Below are 26,793 nucleotides of genomic sequence, written 5' to 3' on the forward strand. Positions count from 1 at the left end.
AGAGTTTCGATTTTAAAGCTTTCGTGACCTCAAGGATTCATCTTCTTTGGGTCTTTCGGTAAAGTCACCACGTAGAATGAGAATAAAATAATAAAATAAAGCAATAAAATAACACAATGTTCATTGAAGCTCTGTCGTCCCGACAGGTCTGTTCCTTTCACCTGAAGAAGGCCACTTGTGTTGTGGCCAAAACGTCATGAGAATTTTATTGTGTTATTTTATTATTTTATTCTCATTCTACGTGGTGGTGACTTTACCGAAAGAACCAAAGAAGATGGATCCTTGCAGTCACGAAAGCTTTAAATCGAAAAATCGAGCTCAGTTAATTGCATCGTCGCACCGCAAATCGACGGCGTGCTGTAGTGTCTCCATCGTTACAATTCGCCGTGCGCCTGCGACTGTAATGATTTGCTATTATGGACCCGTATCCCATGGGTGGGTGAATTAATCGCATCCTTTCAAATACTCTCCCTTGGTTTAATTCTGTTATGGAATGTTGGCCGATGGTTGGTTGAGGATAGTGATGGAATGACAGCCAAGGAATGGAATGCGGCCAATAGGATGCCCATCGAGACGACGGGATATCAGCTGATGAGTTCATCTGCAGGTACTGGGTGGATTAATTACTTTTCGGGATCTCGGGAGATGGTGAGAGCTTTTTGAGAACCTCATCCAGCAGTGGATTGACCATGGATTCTGATGGTGATGGCACTGGACCACTCAGCAACTGTCGGTACAAAGGCACAATCAATGTTGAAGGCCTCTTTTTATCTGTGTTTCACAAAGACAAGATAATATAACACATCTGCTCCATTTTTCGATTTAAAGCTTTCGTGACTGCAGGGATTCATATTCTTGGTTCTTTCGGTAAAGTCACCACGTAGAAGGGAAACAATAAAATAATACAAATATAAAACAATAAAATTCTCACGACGTTTCGACTGCAACACAAGAAGCAATCATCATCAGGTGTGAAAACCACAGCAATAATTTTTTTCCAATTTTCTGGTGTGAAAACCACAGCAATAATTTTTTTGAAATTTTCTTGCTGTGGTTTTCACACCTGATGATTGCTTCTTGTGTTGCAGTCGAAACGTCGTGAGAATTTTATTGTTTTATATTTTTATTATTTTATTGTTTCCCTTCTACGAGGTGACTTTACCGAAAAACCAAGAATACTCTTCTGTTCCAGTTATTGACGTCACTGATGATTTGAGATTAGAATGTATATGCTCTGAACCCTCAGCCTTGTTCACAAAAATGTAATGCTGCTTTGGTTAATTCATGAGAACCAGACAGGAGTTAATTAAGGGTAGACACTCGGATAGTAATACAAGAATGGTTATGACAAGAATGTTTATTAACTCAATTATAATTGCCCAAACGTCGTAGCATTGAAATGGTTGTGGTGGCTTTTGAATAGTGAAAAACTCCTTTTAAAAAGGTTTTTATTTTAAAGTGCACTAAAAAGTAAAGAACTCGATTGGACAACGGGAAGTGGACGACATCGTGAGTACAAGATTTCACCACGACATCAAACAGAGGAATGAAGTTTAATAACTTTTTTGTCACAACTTCGTTCAACTCACCGTCAAGAAGTACGTCAATGATGCGGCGCCTGCTCACACATCAACGCTTACTTGAATTAATTGGTTATTTTATAAATCAATCTTCAATGTATAACTTTTCTTTGTGTGGAGTGAGGGTGCCCGTAACTCGTTCACACGGAGCAGGCGAGGCGATTCCACAGTTTAGAGACCGCGGCGTTTTTGACCTACACACAAATATATAAGAATAATAAGGCGTCCATACAAAATGTTAATCGTTTTAAGGGAGCCAATTAATTGATGCCGATTTTGATACAGGCATGCATTGTCACCGGATCTGAGTACCGTGTGCAAAATGTGGAATTGATTGCATGACGGGAAGTAGACGAAATTTTTATCACAACATTTGACCACGACAGAGGAATCAAGTTAAGTAAAACCATTTTGAACGCGAATGAGAAATCCCCCCCCCCACCCTCCAACGATGACGCGCGAGCGTTGCTAGGGGCAACCCCCGGGCAGCTTTAGCGGTGCAAGGAAATACTTAAATAATGCGAAATAGCACTAAATTGTTAATTTAACAACTTTTAAAGTTTACGGATGGGAAAACGGAATGGCGCTGGCTCACCACGGGGCTTACGGTGTGGTACCCGGCTACTTTTTTAAAAAGTAAACTCCACGGTTCGCGAGCAAGTGTGCGTCCACACAGAGACAGACAGACGGACAGACACACAGAAAAAATGCCTTTTATAGGTAAGAAAAGAAAAACGATGACGAGACTCAATGTGTGAAGAACACGGGATTTATTCGGTTCACAAGTCAACGGATATAACTTCAAAACACTTTTATCGGTCATCTTTTTCTCGAGACAGCGTTCCCGTGGGATTATTTCCAAGTCGATAGACGACACCTTTTTTTTACTCATCCTGGCAGACACACACACACAGACACACGCCTCTGTCTGTGTGTGTGTCTGTCTCTGTGTGTGTGACTGTGTCTGTGAGTATGTCTGTGTATTTCTATATGTGTGTCTGTGTGTGTCTATGTGTCTGTGTGTGTGCCTATGTGTGTGTCTGTCTGCGGTTTCAGGAAAGGGCGGTCCTGCACAGATGCCATATTTTCTGTCCGTCTGCTACAGCAGAGGTGTAGGGAATTCCAACAAGACCTACATCTCTGCTTTATTGACCTGGTCAAGGCCTATGATACCATCAGTAGGCCTGGGCTCTGGGTCGTTCTTCGTGCTTTTGGAGTACCTGACCCTCTGCTCACGATCATTAAGGACCTTCATGATGGTGAGCGGGCCCGGGTAAAACTACGTGGCCGGGAGTCAGAGCCATTCCCTGTACACCTTGGGGTGCGACAGGGATGTCCTCTGGCTCCCACATTATTTAACATCTATTTTGACCACGTGGTTCGTGAAGCCTTCAATAGCTGTACCGGGGGAATCTCCATATGGTACAGATATAATGGGAGGCTAATCGATGCCCGGGTGCGGTCAAGGGATGGCTCCCTATTGCTCAACCACGTTATGTATGCTGATGACTTGGTAATAGCTGCTCAGTCAGAGGAGGAGTTGGAGACGCTGCTGCTGAGACTGGAGCGTGCCACTAAGAGGTGGGGCCTTACCATCAGCCCCACCAAAACTAAGCACCTGCCTGGGTATTTTGTACCATCGGACACTCCACCCCCACAACTCCCAATCGGTGATGGGGCAGTTGTGGAGAGAGTGGAGAGTTTCCCATACCTGGGCAGTGTGCTTATGACTGGCTCCAGTTTAACAGCAGAGGTCTCACTCCGAATCAGTCGAGCGGCAATATCTTTTCATCGGTTGCGTAACGCTGTGTGGAAGCTACCTGGTCTGTCGCTCCGCACTAAGCTTCAGGTCTTCTCGGCCACGGTCATTCCCTCCCTTCTCTACGCTTGCGAAACGTGGACCCCCCTAATGGAACATCTTCGCCGGTTGGAAACATTTAGGCTGGCCTGCCTACGATCCATCCTGGGTTTAACCAGACTGGATTGTGTGAGGAGCTCACAAATCCTTGAAAGATCTGGGCAGGGTCCCATCGGTGAGCTCCTCCGGCAGGCAAGGCTGCGATGGCTGGGTCATGTAGCCCGCATGCCCAGCCACCGCATGCCGAAACAGCTTTTGTTTGGCCGGATTGAGGGGGCTAAGCGGGCGCGGCACGGGCTAGAGAAGAGATGGAGTGATGTGGTACAGGAGGACGTGGAGCTGAGTGGACTTGCCGATGACTGGTACCAGCAGTGTCAAGATCGGCCTCTGTGGAGGAGGCTCGTGAAGGATGCTACTGGGCAGTTGGAGGCAGTCGCTCTCCAACAACAACGGAGGGCGGAGGAGCGACGCTCACAACAGCGAGCAGAGCGCCGGGTGGCTAAAGCACAGCAGGTTGGCACAGTAGGGGGCACAGGTGGTGCATCAGCCAGTCATCTCAGTCAGTCGACCCGTGGCACCTGGGTCTGCCCCGTGACCTCCTGCCAGCGGGCGTTCGACACTTCACGTGGCCTCAGGGTGCACATAGCCTGGCACAAGCGTCGTGGTGACGTCACCGCCACTTAGTGGCGAATGGCGGTTGTTGTTGTTGTCTGTCTCTGTGTGTGTCTATGTATCTTGTGTGTGTCTGTGTCTATGTATCTCTGCGTGTGTGTCTGTCTTGGTGTGTTTGTCTATGTGTCTGTGTCTCTGTGTGTCTATGTGTCTGTGAGTATGTCTGTGTGTGTCTGTTTGTGTATTTCTATGTGTGTCTGTGTGTGTCTACGTGCTCTGCATGTGCCTGTCTCTGCCTGTGTCTATGTGTCTTGTGTGTCTGTGTCTATGTATCTCTGCGTGTCTGTCTTTGCGTGTGTTTGTCTGTGTCTCTGTGTGTGTCTGTGTCTCTGTGTGTGTCTATGTGTCTGCGTGTGTCTATGTGTCTGTGTGTCTATGTGTATGTGTCTACAGTGACACGCGGTGGCGGTAGTGATGGCGGTAGTGGTGGCGGCCGTGTGGTGCGTGTCGAACTTCTTTCACGCCGTACGTATCGTAAACATCGCCACAGGGGAGATTAAGGTGGCTGCGGGTGCTGGCGATGATTACTGGGCGCCCCCCTGCCCGCCTACGCCGCTAAACGTCGCTCGCCAGTCTGTTCCAAGCTATGGGGTAGGGGGAGCGAGATAGAGAGGGGGGGGGGGGTGGTGGTGGTGGTGGTAGACCTTTGTCTTGCGGCGTGTAAATATTGTTGCGTGCGTGCGGGGTTTGTCCATGTGGTGGCGGTAATGGTGAGTCGAGCAAAAGCGGTGAAAGTTTTTGGGGTCGCTCCGAGCTCACCCTGTCACCCATCGCTCTCGAGCTCCCTCCTAGGGGAGGATGACGAGGTTGACGAGGTTGACGAGGTTGATGATCCTCATCGTTTGTGGTTGTGAATGCAGAAATAAACATCAGAATCTGGTGGTTTCATTCTGACCTCCGATCCTGGTCAGCAATTGAACGTCGGGAAACCCTCGCGCCGAGGGGCCCCACCAGTGGGCGTGGCCGTGCCCCACCAGTGGGCGTGGCAGTGCCCCCACCAGTGGGCGTGGCCGTGCCCCCATCACGTGGCGTGTGTAGTGACGGCAGCTACGCTCGGAGTGGCTGGATAATAAAGCTTGAAACGCACAGCAAACCACGTGGCCTCGGTGACACGCGATGCGAAGAGGACAGGCAGCCTATACAAAGACAAAGGCACCCCCAGTAGCCTCAGCACACTTTTGTGGCAAGTTCTGTTGGGAGTAGCAATTAAGGGCAGCACTGTAGGGCACTCCGGGGTGGGGAGATAGGGGGGTGGACAGCACCACAGGCCATCAGCCAGCTGCAGAAACATTCCCCTCCTCCACTCACCCCACTCACCCAGTCACTCCTCCACTCACCCCTCCACTCACCCCACCACTCATCTCACTCACCCCTCCATTCATCTCACTCACCCAGTCACCCCATTCACCCCCCCACTCACCCCTCCACTCATCTCACTCACCCCTCCACTCACCCCTCCACTCATCTCACTCACCCCTCCACTCACTCCTCCACTCACTCCTCCACTCATCTCACTCACCCATCCACTCACCCCTCCACTCACCCCTCCACTCACCCCTCCGCTCACCCCTCCACTCATCTCACTCACCCAGTTACCCACTCACCCCTCCACTCACCCCTCCGCTCACCCCTCCGCTCACCCCTCCACTCATCTCACTCACCCCTCCACTCACCACTCCGCTCACCCCTCCGCTCACCCATCCACTCACCCCACTCACCCCTCCACTCATCTCACTCACCCAGTCACCCACTCACCCCTCCACTCACCCCTCCGCTCACCCTCCGCTCACCCCTCCGCTCACCCCTCCGCTCACCCCTCTACTCATCTCACTCACCTCTCCACTCACCCCTCCGCTCACCCCTCCGCTCACCCCTCCACTCATCTCACTCACCCCTCCACTCACCCCTCCACTGATCTCACTCACCCCTCCACTCACCCCTCCACTCACGCCTCCGCTCACCCCTCCGCTCACCCCTCCACTCATCTCACTCACCCCTCCACTCACCCCACTCACCCCTCCGCTCATCTCACTCACCCCTCCACTCACCCCACTCACCCCTCCACTCATCTCACTCACCCAGTCACCCACTCACCCCTCCACTTATCCCACTCACCCCTCCACTCACCCCACTCACCCCTCCACTCATCTCACTCACCCACTCACCCCTCCACTCACCCCACCACTCACCCCTCCACTCATCTCACTCACTCACCCCTCCACTCACCCCACTCACCCCTCCATTCATCTCACTCACCCAGTCACCCACTCACCCCTCCACTCACCCCACTCACCCCTCCACTCATCTCACTCACCCACTCACCCCTCCGCTCACCCCTCCGCTCACCCCTCCACTCATCTCACTCACCCCTCCGCTCACCCCTCCACTCACCCCTCCACTCACCCCTCCGCTCACCCCACCACTCATCTCACTCCGCTCACCGCCCAGCCCCCCAGTAGCCCGAGCTGCTGCTGCTGGGGGGCGTTGTCCCCCAGCGCCGCGTTGGCCCTCAGCAGGAACCTCGTGCGGTGACGCCGCCTCTCCCCCCCCCCTCCCTCCCCTGCCAGCAGCGCCCTCCTGCACCACCACCTCGTCCGCCTCCTCCTCCTCCGCGTAGGCCGCTGCCAGCAGCAGCTCCGCAATGCCTCCCACCGTGTCGCCGTCCCTCAGGGCCCTCCCCGGGGGGGTCGCCCCCCCCCCCACCGCCCCCCCCGCCGCGTGGATCCGCGCCGAGCGGCGCACCGGCGTCACGAGCCGCGGCCGCGAGGGGGGGGCTGCCGGCGCTGCGGTGGAAGGGGGGGCCGTGATGTTAGGGGGGGCAGCCAGGGTGGTGGTGGTGCAGGAGATGTTGGCGGCTGGGGTGGTGGTGGTGCAGGAGATGTGGGCGACTGGGGTGGTGGTGCAGGAGATGTGGGCGGCTGGGGTGGTGGTGGTGCAGGAGGTGTGGGCGGCTGGGGTGGTGGTGGTGCAGGAGATGTGGGCGGCTGGGGTGGTGGTGCAGGAGGTGTGGGCGGCTGGGGTGGTGGTGGTGCAGGAGATGTGGGCGGCTGGGGTGGTGGTGGTGCAGGAGGTGTGGGCAGCTGGGGTGGTGGTGGTGCAGGAGATGTGGGCGGCTGGGGTGGTGGTGCAGGAGATGTGGGCGGCTGGGGTGGTGGTGCAGGAGATGTGGGCGGCTGGGGTGGTGGTGCAGGAGATGTGGGCGGCTGGGGTGGTGGTGGTGGTGCAGGTGTGGGCAGCTGGGGTGGTGGTGCAGGAGATGTGGGCGGCTGGGGTGGTGGTGGTGGTGCAGGAGGTGTGGGCGGCTGGGGTGGTGGTGGTGGTGGTGCAGGAGGTGTGGGCGGCTGCAGTCACGAAAGCTTTAAATAAAAAATGTTCGACTTTAAATTTAAAAAAAAATTCGACCAAATTAAATTAAAAACTTAAAACATTTTTCGACTTAAATAAATTAAAACAAATTAAAAAAAAATTTCGCCCTCAAAATCACTCGAACCTTGGGCAGCTGAGGCGCGCGAGTTCACTTCGTCCATCGTAGACATCGCCGGAGAAGTTGTTGTTGTGCTGTTGTTTAGTTGTCGTTGTATAGCTGTTGTATAGTCGTTGTTTATTTGTAGTTTAATGTTTAAAGTGGTAAAGTTAAATGGTTAAAGTCGCAGCCTAAGTGGAGGCCTTCGAGGCGGCCATCGACAAATTCTGAAATTTCGCGACCCTTGCCCCCTGAACTTGCCTCCGATTGGCTGCGGGAGAGGACATACACACACGAGTGTACACCATCACACCATCACACACAGTGCACACCACCACACTATCACACATACAGAGTGCACACCACCACACTATCACACACACAGAGTGTACATCACCACACCATCACACACACACACCTCACGCTTTCTCTCTGTTTAAACGTGAAAACTCTTAAACTCTTAAAACACCAACCCTTAAACACTAACCCTTAAAAGCCAACTCTTAAACACCAACCCTTAAACGCCAACCCTTAAACACCAACCCTTAAACACCAACCCTTAAACACCAACCTTTAAACACTACCCTTAAACACCAACCCTTAAACACCAACCCTTAAACACCAACCCTTAAACACCAAGCCTTAAACACAAACCCTTAAACATCAACCCTTAAACGCAAACCCGTAAAAGCCAACCCATAAACGCCAACCCTTAAACACCAAACCTTAAGAAGCAACCTTTAAACACCAACCCTTAAACGCCAACCTTTAAACACCAACCCTTAAACGCCAACCTTTAAACACCAACCCTTAAACGCCAACCTTTAAACGCCAACCCTTAAAGGCAAACCCTTAAACACAAACCCTTAAACACCAAACTTGCACGCCACAACCTGGACGGTAGAGGGCATTCTTTACCTCACGCTTTCTCTCAAAAGTGGCGACCTCACACTCCTAGCGGGTCGTCCTCCTCCTCGTCGTCCTCGTCGTTAATTGAGCAACAAAAATAAATTTTCCGGCGTCTGCACCCCCCTCACGAATTAAAAAAAATGGCGGTGGGTGAGGGGGAGGAGCCAAAACAAATTGGCGGGAAAACAAAAAAACTTCGCGTCACGTGGGAAGGGAGACGCCAAATCCGATTGGCTCCGAGGCGGGAGCGACTTTGAGGCAATTTTTTTTTACAGTACGAAATTACAAAACTCAACATCGACAATAAAACTCGCGTTGGCATTCGCGCCGGTGTAAATAAATGTAAAAAAAATAAAAGTTGTATTGTTGACGTACCATATTTAAATCAAATGTTTTTACTCGAACGCGATTCCGTTGTTTCGATTCATTCTCGTGCTGAATCGTGTCGAGCTATGATTACGAAACGCGAATCGTGATCCGAGTTTGCTAAGCCAATGGGAGCGCAACGCTGCTAAAGGCAGCGTCCAATAGGAGAAGGCGATGGTGGGAGGTGGCCGGGTGCCGCTTGGACCAATCAGTGAGCAGGGTGTTCAATGTTTCCCGCTCTTTCGGGGTTTTTTTTGTTAATCACAAAAACAATATTTAAACCCCGGGGTAAAAGTTATGGAGAGCATTGTTTTAAAAAGTGTGTAGTCGGAAAAGTTTGCACGTAAATTATATTGAAACAGAGGAGCAATAACAATAATATAACTCCACCAATATCTTCTACAATGGATTCCAATGTTATCCCAAAGGTAATCGATTCCAACAGCTATAAACACTACCACCAACTCGACTCCCACTTTATCCCCATTGAAAATCGATTCCATGAGCACCATTCACCAACAATCGATTCCCATGTTATCACAACGGGAATCGACTACATACCATCAAAATTCTCCAACAATCGATTCCCATGTTATCCGCAAAGGAATCGATGCGAGTATTTTAATCGAACCGAGAATCGATTTTCCCTCCACGTGAGGTTCATGGAGATGGGGAAGTTCTACGGACCTGGTCGACTCCTCCACCTCCTCCTGCCTCTCCTCCTCCACATCGTCACTTGCAGCCACGGTGAGCCGAGCGGGACAGAGGTCGATACATCTGGTACCAAGCTGTGGTGTACGTGGGGAGCGGTGGTGCAGTGGTTAGCGCACTGTGTGAGTGTGTGGGGAGTGGTGGTGCAGTGGTTAGCGCACTGTGTAATTGTGGGGAGCGGTGGTGCAGTGGTTAGCGCACTGTGTGTTTGTGGGCAGTGGTGGTGCAGTGGTTAGCGCACTGTGTGTGTGTGTGGGGAGTGGTGGTGCAGTGGTTAGCGCACTGTGTTTGTGGGCAGTGGTGGTGCAGTGGTTAGCGCACTGTGTGTGTGTGGGGGGAGTGGTGGTGCAGTGGTTAGCGCACTGTGTGTGGGGGGAGTGGTGGTGCAGTGGTTAGCGCACTGTGTGTGTGGGGGGAGTGGTGGTGCAGTGGTTAGCGCACTGTGTGTGGGGGGAGTGGTGGTGCAGTGGTTAGCGCACTGTGTGTGTGTGGGGAGTGGTGGTGCAGTGGTTAGCGCACTGTGTGAGTGGGGAGTGGTGGTGCAGTGGTTTGCTCAATGTGTTGTTCACTCATCTCCCCAGCTCCGCCTTCCCCATTGAATGTACGTTTGGAATCTCGAGACCTCCTTGCAGACCTCTGCTGGGACCCCGGTGAAGTTGACCCCAAAGGGGATAGACCCCCAATTGTTGAGCCTTCAACCATCGACTCCACCACCACCACGGCCAACTCAACTTTTCTGGACGTTACCTACACAGTTCAGAGCAAACTGTGAGATGCTCCCTCACTCACCCACCCGCTTGATCACTTACCAACTCACTCACCCACTCACCAACCCACTCACTCAACCACCCACTCACTCAACTACCCACTCACTTATCCACTCACTAACTCACTCACCCACTCACCCATTCACCCACTCACCTATTCACCCACTCACTCACCCACTCAGTCACTCGCCCACCCACTCACCCACCTACTCACCCACCCACAAACCCACTCAACCTCCCATCCATTCACGGCTGAATTCACTCACCCACTCATTCACTCACCCACCCATCCGTCACTCACTCAACTCACTCACCCTTAAACCCACTCACCTAATCACTCACCAACCCACTCACCCATTAATTCACTCACCAACCCACTCACTCACTCAACAACAACCGCGATTTGCCACTAATTGGCTGTGACATCATAATGGCACTTGTGCCAGACTATATGCACGTTGAGGCCACGTCAAGTGTTGAACGCCCGCTGGCAGGAGCATGCTGGAGTAGCCCACCGATGGGACTTTGTCCAGATCTTTCAGGAATTTGTGAGCTCCTCACACAATCCTGCCTGGTTAAACCCAGGATGGATTAAATTTCGATTTAAAGCTTTCGTGACTGCAAGGATTAATCTTCTTTGGTTCTTTCGGTAAAGTCACGTAGAATGAGAATAAAATAATACATTGATAAAATAAAATAACACAATAATCTCACGACGTTTCGGCCACAACACAAGCAGCCTTCATCAGGTGAAGGGACGAGACTGTCTGGAGGACAGCGCTGTGTTATTTTATTTTATCAATTTATTATTTTATTCTCATTCTACGTGACTTTACCGAAAAAACCAGGATAGATTGTAGGCAGGCCCGCCTAAATGTTTCGAACTGGCAAAGATGTTCCATTAGGGGGCTCCACGTTTTTCAAGCGTAGAGAAGGAAGGGAATGATTGTGGCCAAGAAGACTTGAAGCTTCGTGCAGAGCGACAGACCAGGTAGCTTCCACACAACGTTACCGATGAAAAGATATTGCCACGCGACTGATTCGGAGTGAGACCTCTACTGTCAAACCTTAGCCGGTCATGAGCACACTGCTCAGGTATGGGAAACTCTCCACTCTCTCCACAAATGCCCCATCACCAATTGGGAGTTGTGGGGGTGGAGTGTCTGATGGTACAAAATACCCAGGCAGGTGCTTAGTTTTGGTGGGTCTGATGGTAAGGCCCCACCTCTTGGTGGCAAGCTCCAGGTTCAGCAGCAGCACCTCCAACTCCTCCTCTGAGTGAGCAGCACTTACCAGACCATCAGCATATGTAACATGGTTGACCAATATGGAGCCATCCCTTGACTGCACCTGGGCATCAATCATCCTCCCATTGTATCTGTACCAGACGTAAATTCCACCGATACAGCCATCAAAGGCTTCACAAACTACTTGGTCGAAATAGGTGTTAAATAATGTGGGACCCAAGGTGAACAGGTAATGGCTCCAACTCCCAGTCACGTAGTTTTATCCGGGCCCGCTCACCATCATGAAGGTCCTTAATTATTGTAAGCAGAGGGTCAGGGACTCCGAAAGCATGAAGAGCAACCCAGAGCCCAGGCCTACTGATGGTATCATAGGCCTTGACCAGGTTAATAAAGCAGAGATGTAGGTCTTGTTGGAATTCCCTACACCTCTGCTGTAGCAGATGGACGGAAAATATGGCATCTGTGCAGGACCACCCTTTCCTGAAACTTGCATTGTGGCTCCGCAAAGCCTCTCCTCAGCATGCCTGGCAGGGCGATGTTGAATAATCCTTGCCAGGACGTTTCCCGGCACACTGAGGAGTGAGATGCCCCTGTTGTTGTTACAATCTGTGCGGTCTCCCTTCTTAAAGAGGGGGGACCACCAGGGCATCCTTCCAATCCTGCGGAACCCGTCCAGTGGTCCAGACTATTGTTATGATGTCATGTGCACAAATGCCACCCTCCCTCAACATTTTGCTCGGGGCCTTTCCTGGTCTCAGACTCTGGATTGCCTTCAGTAGTCAACAGATGGCACCTCACCCAGCCACTTACAGGGGGTGACTTCCAACATTTGAGGCACCGCAGCCTCAGCAGGGTCATCCCCACTTTGTCCCACAATGTTTTCCAGGCTGAGGGATTTTCCCTCCCGCAGGACCTCACAGAAATGCTCAGCAAATCTGCAAACCTGTTCCTGGGGGTCGGAAATTGAATCACCGTTCTTTCCGCTAAATATGGAAATAGGTGTGGCGCTGCAAGTTACTTTTTTGACGGAGTTATTTGTGATCGCGGGCCATTGAGGCAGATTCCATCTGCTCAGCAACCCGCGACCACCACCAATCCTTGGAACACCTCACGGCTCTCCGAACCTCCGAGCGAAGGCTGCAGTAAGCCTCCTCATTCTCTGACGTGGGATGCTGTAGACGATTAGAGTGGGCCTGTCACTTTTCTCAGCCAGCCTGAACACCTCTTCTGTCAGTGAGGGTCTCTGGCGAGGTCTGGACCGTATTCCCAAGCAGCCATTAAAGCTGCATGAGTCACAGTCCAAAACCTCGCCCATTTCCCCTCGACATCAGGAGTGGGGGACAATGCCAACCCCAGCTGCAAGCGATGATGAAATTCTCACTTGCAACTTTCATCAGCTAACTGAGACCAGGCCACTGGGTTTGAATGGGGTCCTGGGTATACACCCACCATTGGAGTAGAAGAATGGCAGGCGCATCTTCCAGATGGCAAGTCGATGGTCAGTGAGCAAATCAGCTCCATGGTAGGTCCTTGTGTCAAGGACATGGGCCAGCATCTGCTGTTCCATCACTATGTAGTCCAGCAGATGTTCTTTGCTTGGACCTGGCATGCATCCATGATGTTGCGTGGATGCGCCGATGCCAGAACAGCGTGTTGGTAATTACAAGCCTATGGGCTGCACAAAAATCGTGCAGCCTTCTACCGTTGTTATTGAGCTGATCTGGCCCATGCCTTCCAATCACTCCAGACCAGGTGCCAGCATCATGACCAACTTGGGCATTAAAGTTGACCGACAATGTGAATATCCCGAGGGGCCACTTTAGCTAGCACTTGTGACAGGAGCTCATAGAAGGCATCTGACTCATCGGCCTTGCCTGCGTCCCTCCACGGATGTTCGTCTTCGGTGGGGGCATAAGTAATGACGACCACCGCTCCTCACCTCTGGTTGATGGGAAAGCGAGCCCAAAGTAGCCTGGGGCTTACAGCTTCCCACACCTCACCGCCACACTCCCACGACCCCTTCATTATTTTGTTCATAAGAAGAGCCACTCCCTGTTGTTTGGCAGGCTCCTGCCCCGAGTAGAGGACTGTCCACCCCTCATGGTGGCAGGAGCCAGAGCCGGTCCACCGGACCTCCTGAATACCGCAGAGATCCAGGCGGTACCAGTCCAGCTCCCGACAGAGGAGTGGCAGCCTCTCCTTCGCAGTGAGCGTTCGAACATTCCACGTGGCCATCCACAGTGGTTTTTTGCTGTTTCCAAATGGGGTTTTGTAAGGAGACGTCATCGACGCCTGTCCCGCCGGGGCACTAAACAATGCGCATAATTTGATATTTTGTGTGTTGTTTAGTGGTAATTAATTGAAGGTGGAGCGGTTAACAGCCCCTTGCACACGTTCAGAGCTCCCTTTGACCATTGTGGTGGCTACAAACGCCCACTCACTCACCAACCCACTCACCCACCCACTCACTCAGCCACGCACTCAACAACCCACTCACCAACCCACTCGCCCATTAATTCACTCAGCCACTCACTCGACAACCCACTCACCCACTCACTCACCAACCCACTCAATCAGCCACTAACTCGACAACCCACTCACCTACTCACTCACCAATCCACTCGCCCATTAGTTTACTCACACACACACGTCTCTCTCAGTCACCTGCTCACTCGCTCCTCACCACTCCTCACCATTTCCTTTCCATGTTTCTGTCTGCGCAGTTTTGGACAAGTCCACTGGCAGATCGTCTGCTCTGCCACAACAGAGACGCGGTGCAATGTCTCCTCAGCGCTGGAAGATCCCACCGACCGCTACCACCTCCGCGTCAGATCCACCGCCTCATCATCACCACTGTCCTCACCCTGGGTCGTGGTTGAGGTCGTGCACTTGAAGACAAGTGAGTGGCGTGAGATCGGCCATGTGCCGCTGTCTCTGTCTCTGTGTGTGTCTGTGTGCCGAATGGCGGTTGTTGATGTTGTGTGCTCGCCAACAGCACTTACCCCAACTGTCTGTGCAAGCTATATGAGAGATCTTGTTTTTATGTGTCTGTGTGTGTTTCTGTCTCTCTATGTGTGTCTCTTTGTGTAACTGTTTGTGTCTCTGTGTGTGTGAGTGTCTGTGTTTAGGTCTCTGTGTGTGTGAGTGTCTGTGTTTGTGTCTGTCCATGTGTCTGTGTGTCTCTGTGTGTGTGAGTGTGTTTGTGTCTGTCCATGTGTCTGTGTGCCTCTGTTTGTGTGAGTGTCTGTGTGTCTGTGTGTGTGTGAGTGTCTGTGTTTGTGTCTCTGTGTGTGTGAGTGTCTGTGTTTGTGTCTGTCCATGTGTCTGTGTGTCTCTGTGTGTGTGAGTGTCTGTGTGTGTGTGTGTGTGAGTGTTTGTGTCTGTTTGTGTCTCTGTGTGTGTGAGTGTCTGTGTTTGTGTCTCTGTGTATGTGAGTGTCTGTGTTTATGTCTCTGTGTGTGTGAGTGTCTGTGTTTGTGTCTCTGTGTGTGTGAGTGTCTGTGTTTGTGTCTCTATGTGTGTTACTGTCTGTGTTTGTGTCTCTGTGTGTGTGAGTGTCTGTGTTTGTGTCTGTCCATGTGTCTGTGTGTCTCTGTGTTTCTCTGTCTGTGTCTGTTTGTGCCTCTTTCTGTCTGTGTCTGTCTGTAACTTTCCCACTCACTCTCACTCACTCTGTAGAACAGGGGGAGATCACACAAACTCCAAACATACAACAGCAGGCATCGTCAGGGTCTGGATTCGAACCAACGGCCTCCGGCTCACTAGGCGAGGGAGATAACACCCCCCCCCCACGCGTGACTCCCCCCCCCCGGTGTCTCAGCTGTCCTCAGTGCTCCGATATTCACCCTGAAGCTCACCAAGAAAAGGACGGTGGAGGAGGGTGATGGCGACGGCTGTGACGACGGCGGTGACGACTGCGATTGTGTGGTGGCTGGGAAGGTAGACGCGGTGGTTGACGCAGAGCCGGAGGTCTGGGAGCTGTCAATGTCGGCCTACGTTGAGCGTTTGTTGCTGAGAAGGATGGTGGGGCACCGACTGGATTTCTTTTTTCAAGCGGAGTACTCGGCAAAAGGGGGCGCTCCGAATGCGGTGAGCGGTTGCGGGGGTTGTGACGGGGGTTGGAAGGTTGTGGGGGGGACGTGAGTGGTGATTGAGAAGCCTTGGGTATCGGAGGGAGTAGCCAAACCTTGTGAGTGGGTAAGTTAGTGAAAGAGTTAATGAGTGGATGAGTGAGTGATGCTACTCTACTACTGATGATACCTCTGTAGTGTACCACTTCTGAGACACTAATCGTAGGAGGCAACACGTCTATTCTACACATTTAACAATTGTTCACACACGGGATAACTACAGACTGGTCAGAGCAGCCGGCACGCTGCCTGACGATGAAGACGTAGCACATTGGGTTCCACTCCACCGACAGACAGCCTTTATCCAGCCTCAGGACTTCCCTTTTATGCCCCCCCGGTGTGGCCTGGCTCCGCCCTTGGCCACGCCCCCTTCTGGAAACCCACCAGAAGGCTCTGGGCCATACCTCACGTGTCCCCTCGGGCACCCTTGCCACACATCCCTTACCCCGGCCTATCACGTGCTCCACCAGCCGGCCGGTTTGCCATGTCCTCATATGCCCCCTACTGCCAGCAGTGCGCATCATGCACCCGAGTAACCCACTCCGTGGCATTGCATTCTCTGCTGCCAGAACGGCCGCTGCACCCTGCTCTGCTGGCAGGTATGGCTGTGACGCCCACATCTCCTCTCTCTGTCGGTAACCAGCACCACGTGCCATAGTGACCCATTCTGTGTCACTTCACTACGACTGTAGTGAGTCCAACTGAGTCGCAGACGTTATTCTTTAGAGGCAACACATTTGTTGTAACACGTGACATACAAAGGGGTAACTGCCCCTTTACCAGATATAGCCTAGGGGTGGTGACCACCCAGCTAACTAATCTATACGTCGGAGTTACAGCTACGAAGGGTCGGACCCTCACTCGGGTCCCCGGCCACATGTTGATGCCTTGTAGGACGTAGAGCTTCCAGCTTGTAGACGTGGAGCTTCCAGCTTGTAGACGTAGAGCTTACAGCTTGTAGACGTAGAGCTTCCAGCTTGTAGACGTGGAGCTTCCAGCTTGTAGACGTGGAGCTTCCAGCTTGTAGACGTGGAGCTTCCAGCTTGTAGACGTGGAGCTTCCAGCTTGTAGACGTGGAGCTTCCAGCTTGTAGACGTGGAGCTTCCAGCTTGTAGACGTGGAGCTTCCAGCTTGTAGACGTGGAGCTTCCAGCTTGTAGACGTGGAGCTTCCAGCTTGTAGACGTGGAGCTTCCAGCTTGTAGACGTGGAGCTTCCAGCTTGTAGACGTGGAGCTTCCAGCTTGTAGACATGGAGCTGCCAGCTTGTAGATGTGGAGCTTACAGCTTGATGACACGACTATTGATGATGATACTACTACTACTGATGATGATGCTGCTACTCCAGGTGAACTTCGTCAGTTGCCACCACGCGGTGTGTCCGCCTGGAGACGCTGATGAGTACTGTGCCCGTGCGAGGGTCATCGCTGACTTCCTGCGGCGGAAGGCAGGGGAGTGGTCTCCGCTGTCCTGTGTGTCCGTCCCTCCACGACACAGCGCCGTGGGTGAGTGGGTGGGTGAGTGGCTGGGTGAGAGAGAGAGATGTTTGTGTGTGTGTGGTGATTGCAAATCCTTTGATATCGGAGTAAGTTGCCAAACCTTGTGAGTTGATGGGTGAGTGAGTGGGTGGGTGGATGTCTATGTATCTGTATGTATCTAAATTAGTCTCTATGTATCTTTATGAGTCTCTATGTGTCTCTGTATCTCTTTGCAGAGTATCTGTGTGTCTCTGTGGGTCTCTGTGTATCTCTATGTAGGGTCGCTATGTATCTCAACCAGCCTCCATGTGTGTCAATGAGTCTCTGTATCTCTGTAAATCTCTGTGTGAGTAGTTTATGGGTCTCTGAGTAGTCAATGAGTTTTCTGTGTGAGTAGTCTATGGGTCTCTATGAGTGTATTCATCGGACGACTAAAGTTATTAAACTGAGTAAAGTTATATTCTTGGTTCTTTCGGTAAAGTCACGTTGAAGGGAAACAATAAAATAATAAAATATATATAAAACAATAACATTATCACAACGTTTCGACTGTAACACAAACAGTCATCATCAGGTGTGAAAACCAACGGCAAAAAACATTTGAAAGAAGTGGCGGTTTGTATTTATTTTTAAACGTTAACACCACGGACAGCGATTTGTCAGTTTGTTTATAAGGACGAGTCCATCTATGTTCGGAAAAGAGGAGGGGGAGACGAAAAATTAATGTATGCTGTCTGAAAGCCACCGTAAACGTGAACAATCAATTAAGACCCGAAATGGTTTATCAAATCCTTCCAATGATTGCTAAGCCAGAATCCATCTTCTCGGTTGAAATTGTCTCTGTGTTTGTATATGTGGATAGCCTCATGAACGAATCTCTCGTGGTAGCCCGATGGCTTGCAAAGAACCTCTGTCTTGGAGAAGTCAATGTCATGTGAGCCTACTGAATTATAACAGTGATCTGCCACGGCCGAGGTGTTGGTCTTACCGTGTTTAAGGTCTGCTTTGTGTTCACGAATGCGGTCCGAGACATGTCGTTTGGTTTCTCCAATGTAACTACTACCACAGAGGCAACTTGGTTTGTAGACACCAGGGTACTGTATGTCCAGAATCACATCTTTTACAGACGAAACCAGATCACGGATGTTATGTAATGTGTTGAAACTGACCTGGATCTTGTGTTTATTCAAGATTTGGAGATCTTTTTTGTGATCCCCGCAATGTAGGGTAAAGTAATGGTTTTGAAAGGCTCCTCAAGAGGGTCATTCTTCATGGTTTGAGTGATAGCTTTGCGGATTGTATAGTCGGAGTAACCATTAGCCTTAAGAGCTTGGTGTACGTGCTTGAGTTCACTGCCTATGTGTTCCTGGTCGGATATGCATTGGGCTCTATGGTGCAGAGTCTTGATGAGATAATTCTTCTGTGATGGATGGTGGTGGGAATCCGGTTTCAGATATGCATCCGTATAGGTAGCTTTCCTATAGACAGAGTGGCTCATTGAACCATCAGGTCTCTTTTTTATTAAGACATCCAAAAAAGGTAGCTTGCCATCTTTTTCGACTTCCATGGTAAATCTGATGGCTGGGTATATGGAATTGATGTGGTCGAAGGATTGGTCTAGAGCAGGCCGGCCATGTGGCCAGATGACAAAAGTGTCATCCACGTACCTCTTCCATAAGGTTGGGCCGAGAGTGGCAGTCTGGATGTCGTCAGTCTCAAATTTCTCCTTGAAAATGTTGGCTATAACTGGAGATAGGGGGGAGCCCATTGGGGTTCCCTCAGTTTGTAGAAAGTTCCATTCCAAGTGAAGTATGTATTGGTTAAGCAGTGTCTCACCAGGGGGGGTACCTCAATGTTTAGTCCTTGATGAACCAAGTCTTCAATGATTGCGATGGTGTTAGGTACAGGAACTTTGGTGAATAAGGAAACTACATCAAAACTGACAAGCAGGTCGTCTGGGGACAGGGAAATACCCTTGATTGTCGATACCAGTGAGTAGAATTTTGTACCGCAGAGGTGGTTTTTCCAGTGAAAGGACGCAGGATTTCAGACAGAAAACGAGCCAGTTTGTAGGTGGGGGAGTTGATAGAGATGATGGGACGGAGGGGTGTATCTACTTTATGCATTTTTGGTAAGCCGTATAATCTTGGTGGCCTGGCAGCAGAAGGTTTCAACAAAAACTGTTTAGATTGATCAATTAATGCGGTTGAATCAGAAATAATTTTGTTGGTTTGTGTGACGAGGCTGTTGGTGGGATCTCTTTTTATTTTTGTATAGCTGCCATCGTCGAGTAATTCTTTCATTTTGTTGTTATATTCTATTTTATCCATGATGACAGTAGCATTGCCCTTGTCAGCTGAGAGGATTACAATGTCATCCCTCTTTTTTAATTTGTATAATTCAAAACGCTCATCTTTGCTGAGGTTGCTAGCTGGCATCTTAGCGTTTTTGAGGGTTGCAGCGATTTCAGATCTTGCTACGTCTGCAGCGATGTGACCCAGGCCCTTGAGAACAACGTCTACTTGGGCAATGATATCAGTAACTGGTATGTGTTTAGGGGTGACTGCAAAGTTTAGACCTTTAGCTAAAACGGATTTCAGACCATCGGAAATAGAACTGTTACTACGATTAATTACGACTTTGTTAACGTCTAACTTTTTGGTGTGTGGGTCCGGTCTTTTGTTGGAGAGGAGGTTAAATTTGGAAATCAGGTTGTCCTTACATTTGGTTGACATAGTAGCAGCTGAAGAGGCAGTCATATTGTCTACATGTTCCCAATCTGATGTGGACATTGTTGCCGTCAATGATAAGTGTGATTTGTAGAGTGTCTTGTCTAACTGATCTAGTTCGGTGCGTATAAGTCAGATTTTCTCTGAGATAAGAGCTAAGCTAGTTTTGAAAAGAATTCGTTTCGCATTAGAAGAAGTTACATCAGCAGAGGTCAGTGTAAATGCGATTGGTATTACCCCAGAGTCGCGACATCTCTTCAGAAAGGTGAGAGACTCGATCAGCTGAGCCTTCTTATCCCGGAGTTTGTTGAAGGATCTTAAAGTTATGTGGAAACCCTCCCCGTAGAGGTGGTTAAATTTTGATTTAAAGCTTTCGTGACTGCAATAATTCATATTCTTGGTTCTTTCGGTAAAGTCACGTTGAAGGGAAACAATAAAATAATAAAATATATAAAACAATGAAATTATCACGACGTTTCGACTGTAACACAAACAGTCATCATCAGGTGTGAAAACCAACGGCAAGAAACATTCGAAAGAAGTGGCGGTTTGTATTTATTTTTAAACGTTAGCACCACGGACAGAGATTTGTCAGTTTGTTTATAAGGACGAGTCCATCTATGTTCGGAAAAGAGCAGGGGGGAGACGAAAAATTAATGTATGCTGTCTGAAAGCCACCGTAAGCGTGAACAATCAATTAAGACCCAAAATGGTTTATCAAATCCTTCCAATGATTGCTAAGCCAGAATCCATCTTCTCGGTTGAAATTGTCTCTGTGTTTGTATATATGGATAACCTCATGCACGAATCTCTCGTGGTAGCCCGATGGCTTGCAAAGAACCTCTGTCTTGGAGAAGTCAATGTCATGTGAGCCTACTGAATTATAACAGTGATCTGCCACGGCCGAGGTGTTGGTCCTACCGTGTTTAAGGTCTGCTTTGTGTTCACGAATGCGGTCCGAGACATGTCGTTTAGTTTCTCCAATGTAACTTCTACCACAGAGGCAACTTAGTTTGTAGACACCAGGGTACTGTATGTCCGGAATCACATCTTTCACAGACGGAACCAGATCACGGATTTTATGTAATGTGTTGAAACGGACCTGGATCTTGTGTTTATTCAGGATTTGGAGATCTTTTTTGTGATCCCCGCAATGTAGGGTAAAGTAATGGTTTTGAAAGGCTCCTCGAGAGGGTCATTCTTCATGGTTTGAGTGATAGCTTTGCGGATTGTATAGTCGGAGTAACCATTAGCTTTAAGAGCTTGGTGTACGTGCTTGAGTTCACTGCCTATGTGTTCCTGATCAGATATGCATTGGGCTCTATGGTGCAGAGTCTTAATGAGAATTCTTCTGTGATGGATGGTGGTGGGAATCCGGTTTCAGATAAGCATCCGTATGGGTAGCTTTGTGTGAGTAGTCTATTGGTCTCTGTGAGTAGTCTATGGGTCTCCGTGTGAGTATTCTGTGGGTCTCTCTGTGAGTAGTCTATGGGTCTGTGTGTGAGTAGTCTATGGGTCTTTGTGTTTGTAGTCTGTAGGTCTCTCTGTGAGTAGTCTGTGGGTATCTGTCAGTAGTCTATGGGTCTCTGTGTGAGTAGTCTATGGGTCTCCGTGTGAGTAGTCTGTGGGTCTCTTTGTGAGTAGTCTATGGGTCTCTGTGTGAGAAGTCTATGGGTCTCTGTGTGAGTAGCCTATGGGTGTCTGTGTGAGTAGTCTATGAGTCTCTGTGTCAGTAGTGTGTGGGTCTCTGTGTGAGTAGTGTGTGGTTCTCTGTGTGAGTAATTTGTGGGTCTCTATGAGTAGTCTATGGGTCTCTGTGTGGGTAGTCTATAGCTCTCTATGAGTAGTCTATGGGTCTCTAGTAGCCTATGGGTATCTATGAGTAGCCTATGGGTGTCTGTGTGAGTAGTCTATGGGTCTCTGTGTGAATAGTGTGTGGGTCTCTGTGTGAGTCGTGTGTGGTTCTCTGTGTAAGTAATCTGTGGGTCTCTATGAGTAGTCTATGGCTCTCTATGAGTAGTCTATGAGTCTCTGTGTGGGTAGTCTATGGCTCTCTATGAGTAGTCTATGGCTCTCTATGAGTAGTCTATGGCTCTCTATGAGTGGTGTATGGGTCTCTGTGTGGTCTCCCTGCCCAGGCCCTCCCGTGGGTGTCGTGACGGAGGGCCAGGCCTTGGCAGCCATCGGCCAGAAGGTGGCGCTGCTTCACTGCCACCTGCGGGTTGCGGCCGCGGTGACGCTGACGCAGGTGAACTGGCTGAAGGTCACCGTCGGTGATGACGGCCGGAAGAGGGCCAGCTTGGCGGTGCTCAATCCACGACACGGCACGGCATACCCAAACTCTCCCCTCATGGGCCGTGTGCGCTTCCGCGCCGGGGGGCGCGGAAGTGCACGCGGCGACTTCTCGCTGGAGCTGCTGGACGTGCAGCACGGCGACGGGGGCCTCTTCCTCTGCCACGTGGCCACCTTCCCCACCGGCAACTTCGAGGGAAGCGTCAACCTCTCCGTCGTCGGTGAGAATCGGCGCTCTCCGTTGTCTTTCTTCGCCGGCACTGTGGCCACAACTTTGCCACAACTTTTTTCGTCGGACGAATAAAGTTGTGGCAAAGTTGTTGCGGTCGTTGTTGTTGTGGTCATTGTGCCACACAGAGAAGCCGACGGTGGCATCGGCGTCAGCGGCGTTTACGGCCGGCCTGGTCTGCCGGGCCCCCCGGGCCGGTCAGGCCGGCAGGTCCTGCTGGGCCACTGTCGTCGCCGTGGGCCTCGCCCTCGCGGCCGCACTGCTCTACCGCCGCCGGCTCCAAGCGGCCGCGTGAGTCGCCCACCTCGTCACCTTCCCCGCCACCTCACCCCCTCGCTGAGCCTCTCACCTTTAACCACCGCGGAAGTGCACCACCCCCTCCCGCTGCCCGCTTCCCCGCTCGTCCCGATGTCGCTGGAATGTCACTCGAACGTCAGCGGCGCCCCTCGCGGGCTTCCTCGTGCGACGAATTACCGCTGTGCATCCCGCCCACCCCCCCCCCCCCCCCCCCCCCCGGCGCGTGTGCAGGGAAGAGCCCCGCGCCTCCCGCAAGCCACCACCAGGCGGCAAGGAGGACGACCGTGGCCACGTGAGTGGGGGGAGGGGGGCGCGCGGGATCGGAGCACGTGGGATCGGAGCCAGCGGGATCGGAGCAAGCGGGATCGGAGCAAGCAGGATCGGAGCACTCGCCGCTCGTGTGTGTTGTCTTGATTTAAAGCTTTCGTGACTGCAGTAATTCATATTCTTGGCTCTTTCGGTAAAGTCATGTTGAAGGGAAACAATTAAATAAAATATATATAAAACAATAAAAATTCTCACGACGTTTCGACCATAACACAAACGGTCGTCATCAGGTGTGAAAAAAAAACCAACGGCAAGAAACATTTGAAAGAAGTGTCGGTTTGCATTAATTTCATAATAAAGGTTTTTGGGTTAGATCGCGTTATATATAAATGTGTCGTAACCCTCCACCACCCGACACGGCCAATCAGCATGGAAATGGAGGTGAATAACACACTCCCATTCCTAGATATTTTGCTTGGACATGGCCTAAACGGTAAAATAACACACAGCATTTACAGAAAGCAAACGCACACTGATGCCTATCTGAATACAGAGTCACATCATCATCCAGCTCAGAAATCCTCTCTTATCAAGACGCTCATACATCGGGCTAAAACAGTGTCAGATGGTGAGAGTCTAGTGAGAGAGATTAAACACGTTAAAGATGCACTACGACAGAATGGCTACAGTAATGCTCAAATTAACAGAGCACTGAATGCCAAATCACGATCGCAAAGCAATACTGCTGAAAGCGACCAGATTGTTAAAACAATAAAAAATCTATATATCTCAGGAGTAACTGACAAATTAGCCCGTGTTTTGCAAAAGCAAAACATTACAGTAAGATTTGGTACAGTACACAAAATTCAAAAACTAGTATCTTGCACTAAAGACGCATTACCTAAATTATCAACAGAAGGTGTATATCGGATTAATTGTTTATGTGGCGGCTGCTACATTGGACAGACGGGACGTAATATCAGCGTAAGACTAAAAGAACATCAGAGAAATATTAAATTATCTCAAACACAACTGTCGGCAGTGGCAGAACATGCTTGTCAACAAGGACACTCAATTGATTTTGACAATGTTGCAGTGTTGTGTAAAACTAATTATTACTGGCAAAGACTAATTAGAGAATCCATTGAAATTGAGAGGAATAAGAATAACTTTAATCGCTCTGACAGCTACAGGCTTAGTGCGGGCTGGAAGCGTATTATTAAATAATACACATTACATTTTGATTTAAAGCTTTCGTGACTGCAGTGATTCATGTTCTTGGTTCTTTCGGTGGAGTCGCGTTGGGGGGGAAGCAATAAAATAAAAGAATATCTATGTTTATTGTTTCCCTTCGGCGTGGCTTTGCCGAGGAAGCTAGGAATATGAATGCACATTACAATTCCTTATAGGGGAAACACATACTAATTAACGGATTACTAACATAGCATATAATCACTAACACATTACAACTAATTACTAATCTACAACTCATTACTAATCATAACCAATGACTGATTACTAATCGATTATATAATTACAATACCCCCCCCCGCCTCTAATCACTTCACCTGATATGAGTTAAGTGATGACGTCACCCTGCTGCTCTATATAAAACCGGAAGCAAGCGAGGGCTTTACCATTCTGGCGAATTGCCCGATGATGCTGGATGTATTTACCAGCGAAACGTCGTACTCAAACTGTAAATGTGGATTCACACTTCAACACACCGGTGGGCTAAAATAGTGAATTATTTGTCTTTTGTCAACGTGACACTTTTTTTGCTGATTGGCCGTGTCGGGTGGTGGAGGGTTACGACACATTTATAAATAACGCAATCTAACCCAAAAACCTTTATTATGAATAATATTGGTCGCGAAAGCCTACGTGTTAAATTGCATTAATTAATTTATTTTTAAATGGTGTATTTATAAAAAACGTCAACGCCACGCACAGCGATTTGGCAGTTTATTTAGAAGGACTAGTCCATCTATGTTCTGAAAAGAGGAGGGGGGAGACGAAAAATTAATGTATGCTGTCTGGAAGCCACCGTAAGCGTGAACAATCAATTAAGACCTGAAATGGTTTATCAAATCCTTCCAATGATTGCTAAGCCAGAATCCATCTTCTCGGTTGAAATTGTCTCTGTGCTTGTATATGTGGATAGCCTCATGAACGAATCTCTCATGGTAGCCAGATGGCTTACAAAGAACCTCTGTCTTGGAAAAGTCAATGTCATGTGAGCCTACTGAATTATAACAATGATCTGCCACGGCCGAGGTGTTGGTCCTACCATGTTTAAGGTCTGCTTTGTGTTCACGAATGCGGTCTGAGACGTGGTGTTTGGTTTCTCCAATGTAACTAAGTTGCCTCTGTGGTAGTAGTTAGGTCTTAATTGATTGTTCACGCTTACGGTGGCTTCCAGACAGCATACATTAATTTTTCGTCTCCCCCCTCCTCTTTTCAGAACATAGATGGACTTGTCCTTCTAAATAAACTGCCAAATCGCTGCACGTGGCGCTGACGTGTTTTATAAATAAATAAACAGTTAAAAAATAAATAAATTAATGCAAACCGGCACTTCTTTCAAATGTTTCTTGCCGTTGGTTTTTCACACCTGATGACGACAGTTTGTGTTATGGTCGAAACGTCGTGAGAATTTTTATTATATATATTTTATTATTTTATTGTTTCCCTTCAATGTGACTTTACCGAAAGAGCTAAGAATATATATAACATTTAATCTTTAGCCATCCTTGTTAATAAAATAATCACTGACGCGTTTATGTTTTATAAAATGTATTTGATGTTCGTGAACTTGTAACTCTTGAATTTTTGTAAATATTTTAACATCTATTAAAACATGAATAGTGAGTCCAACTGAGTGGCAGATGTTGTCTTTAGGAGCAACACTTTTATTAAACTATTAACACAACATACCCCAGGCGAGGTGTCCACCCGACTAACAACGCTACAGCGAACCACACCTATGGGTTTGCGATCCCGTTCCGTACCACAAGCTGGGTCCCATACCGCTTGGCTGGAGGCTTCTTTAGCTTGACGTGGATCTCCTGCCTCTCCAACAGTAAGAACCCCGAGCTCCTCTCAGGGGAACCCCCTTATATTGGGCAGGGCTGGGGCTGCCTCCGCCTCTCTCTCGCCCTTACCCGAAGGCTCTCGAAAGCTCTTCCCGGACCATGTGACCACCCACTGGCCCCCTCTACTGGTGGCCCCCCTCCAGTATCATCCGGTCACGTGTCCCCAAGTCAGCCAGAGTATCACGACCGATCGTAACCCTGGCTGACTCTCGCTCCCTCAACGGGAGCCCGCACCGCACGCCATGCGTGGTGTCCACACGCTTAACCAGCGCTCGCCCAAGCCCCCACTAGGGCTGGTACTACACCCCGTATCCGTGGTGTCCACAGCAACAATGTAACATCTGCCGTGGCCTCGCAGGCCCGGCACGACACAGCGATATTCTCAGTCACTACACAGGTAACATTCATGGTGTGAGACGTATTCCCTAAGGATTTTTAAGACGGGGAGATATTTATATGGGGGGGGGCAATCGTGACGCTAGCACGTTGATGTTAGAGGTTTGATATATATTTGTGTGTACACTTATTTGTTAATGGTTTCATAATAATTAAATTGTTATTGGCAATTTGCAGTGTTAATATTGTTAAACTCACCTTTTGCCCGTCCAAGGACAGGTGTATTGCAGTAAATCTGAAACATTCAAGCGAAAGGCAGATCGCGGCGTCTTATTAATTGCATCAATTCGTGTGCAATTTGTGAGGCCGC

General features: G+C 49.6%; 1 protein-coding gene and 1 long non-coding RNA gene across 4 annotated transcripts; one reads left to right on the top strand and one right to left on the bottom strand.

The window, feature by feature from the left end:
- Window positions 1-2,333: 2,333 nt before the first annotated feature.
- Window positions 2,334-8,898, bottom strand: LOC142913281 (uncharacterized). Its single transcript, XR_012934597.1, has 4 exons — window positions 8,492-8,898; window positions 7,601-7,844; window positions 6,552-6,893; window positions 2,334-4,694 (listed from the first exon to the last, which is right to left on the bottom strand). It is a non-coding gene; the product is annotated as an uncharacterized LOC142913281 (long non-coding RNA).
- Window positions 8,899-9,458: 560 nt separating this feature from the next.
- On the top strand, window positions 9,459-25,869 carry LOC142913282 (uncharacterized). 3 transcript variants are annotated; one of them, XM_076060820.1, is made up of 8 exons: window positions 9,459-9,595; window positions 10,180-10,327; window positions 14,297-14,472; window positions 15,394-15,662; window positions 17,049-17,205; window positions 22,046-22,420; window positions 22,557-22,719; window positions 22,957-25,869. In XM_076060820.1, exons 1-8 carry the CDS (start codon window positions 9,511-9,513, stop codon window positions 23,153-23,155), a joined length of 1,572 nt encoding a protein of 523 aa, XP_075916935.1. In that variant the 5' UTR covers window positions 9,459-9,510; the 3' UTR covers window positions 23,156-25,869. The 3 variants fall into 3 exon arrangements, with proteins under 3 accessions (XP_075916935.1, XP_075916936.1, XP_075916934.1); XM_076060821.1 differs by having other exon boundaries at window positions 10,192-10,327; XM_076060819.1 differs by having other exon boundaries at window positions 9,462-9,595; window positions 10,141-10,327.
- Window positions 25,870-26,793: the final 924 nt, after the last annotated feature.

Source organism: Petromyzon marinus, unplaced genomic scaffold (genome assembly GCF_048934315.1).
Source record: "Petromyzon marinus isolate PM22_M1 ecotype Great Lakes invasive population unplaced genomic scaffold, UKy_Petmar_22M1.pri1.0 PM_G_Scaffold_24, whole genome shotgun sequence".
In the NCBI taxonomy this organism is placed as follows: Eukaryota; Metazoa; Chordata; class Hyperoartia; order Petromyzontiformes; family Petromyzontidae; genus Petromyzon; species Petromyzon marinus.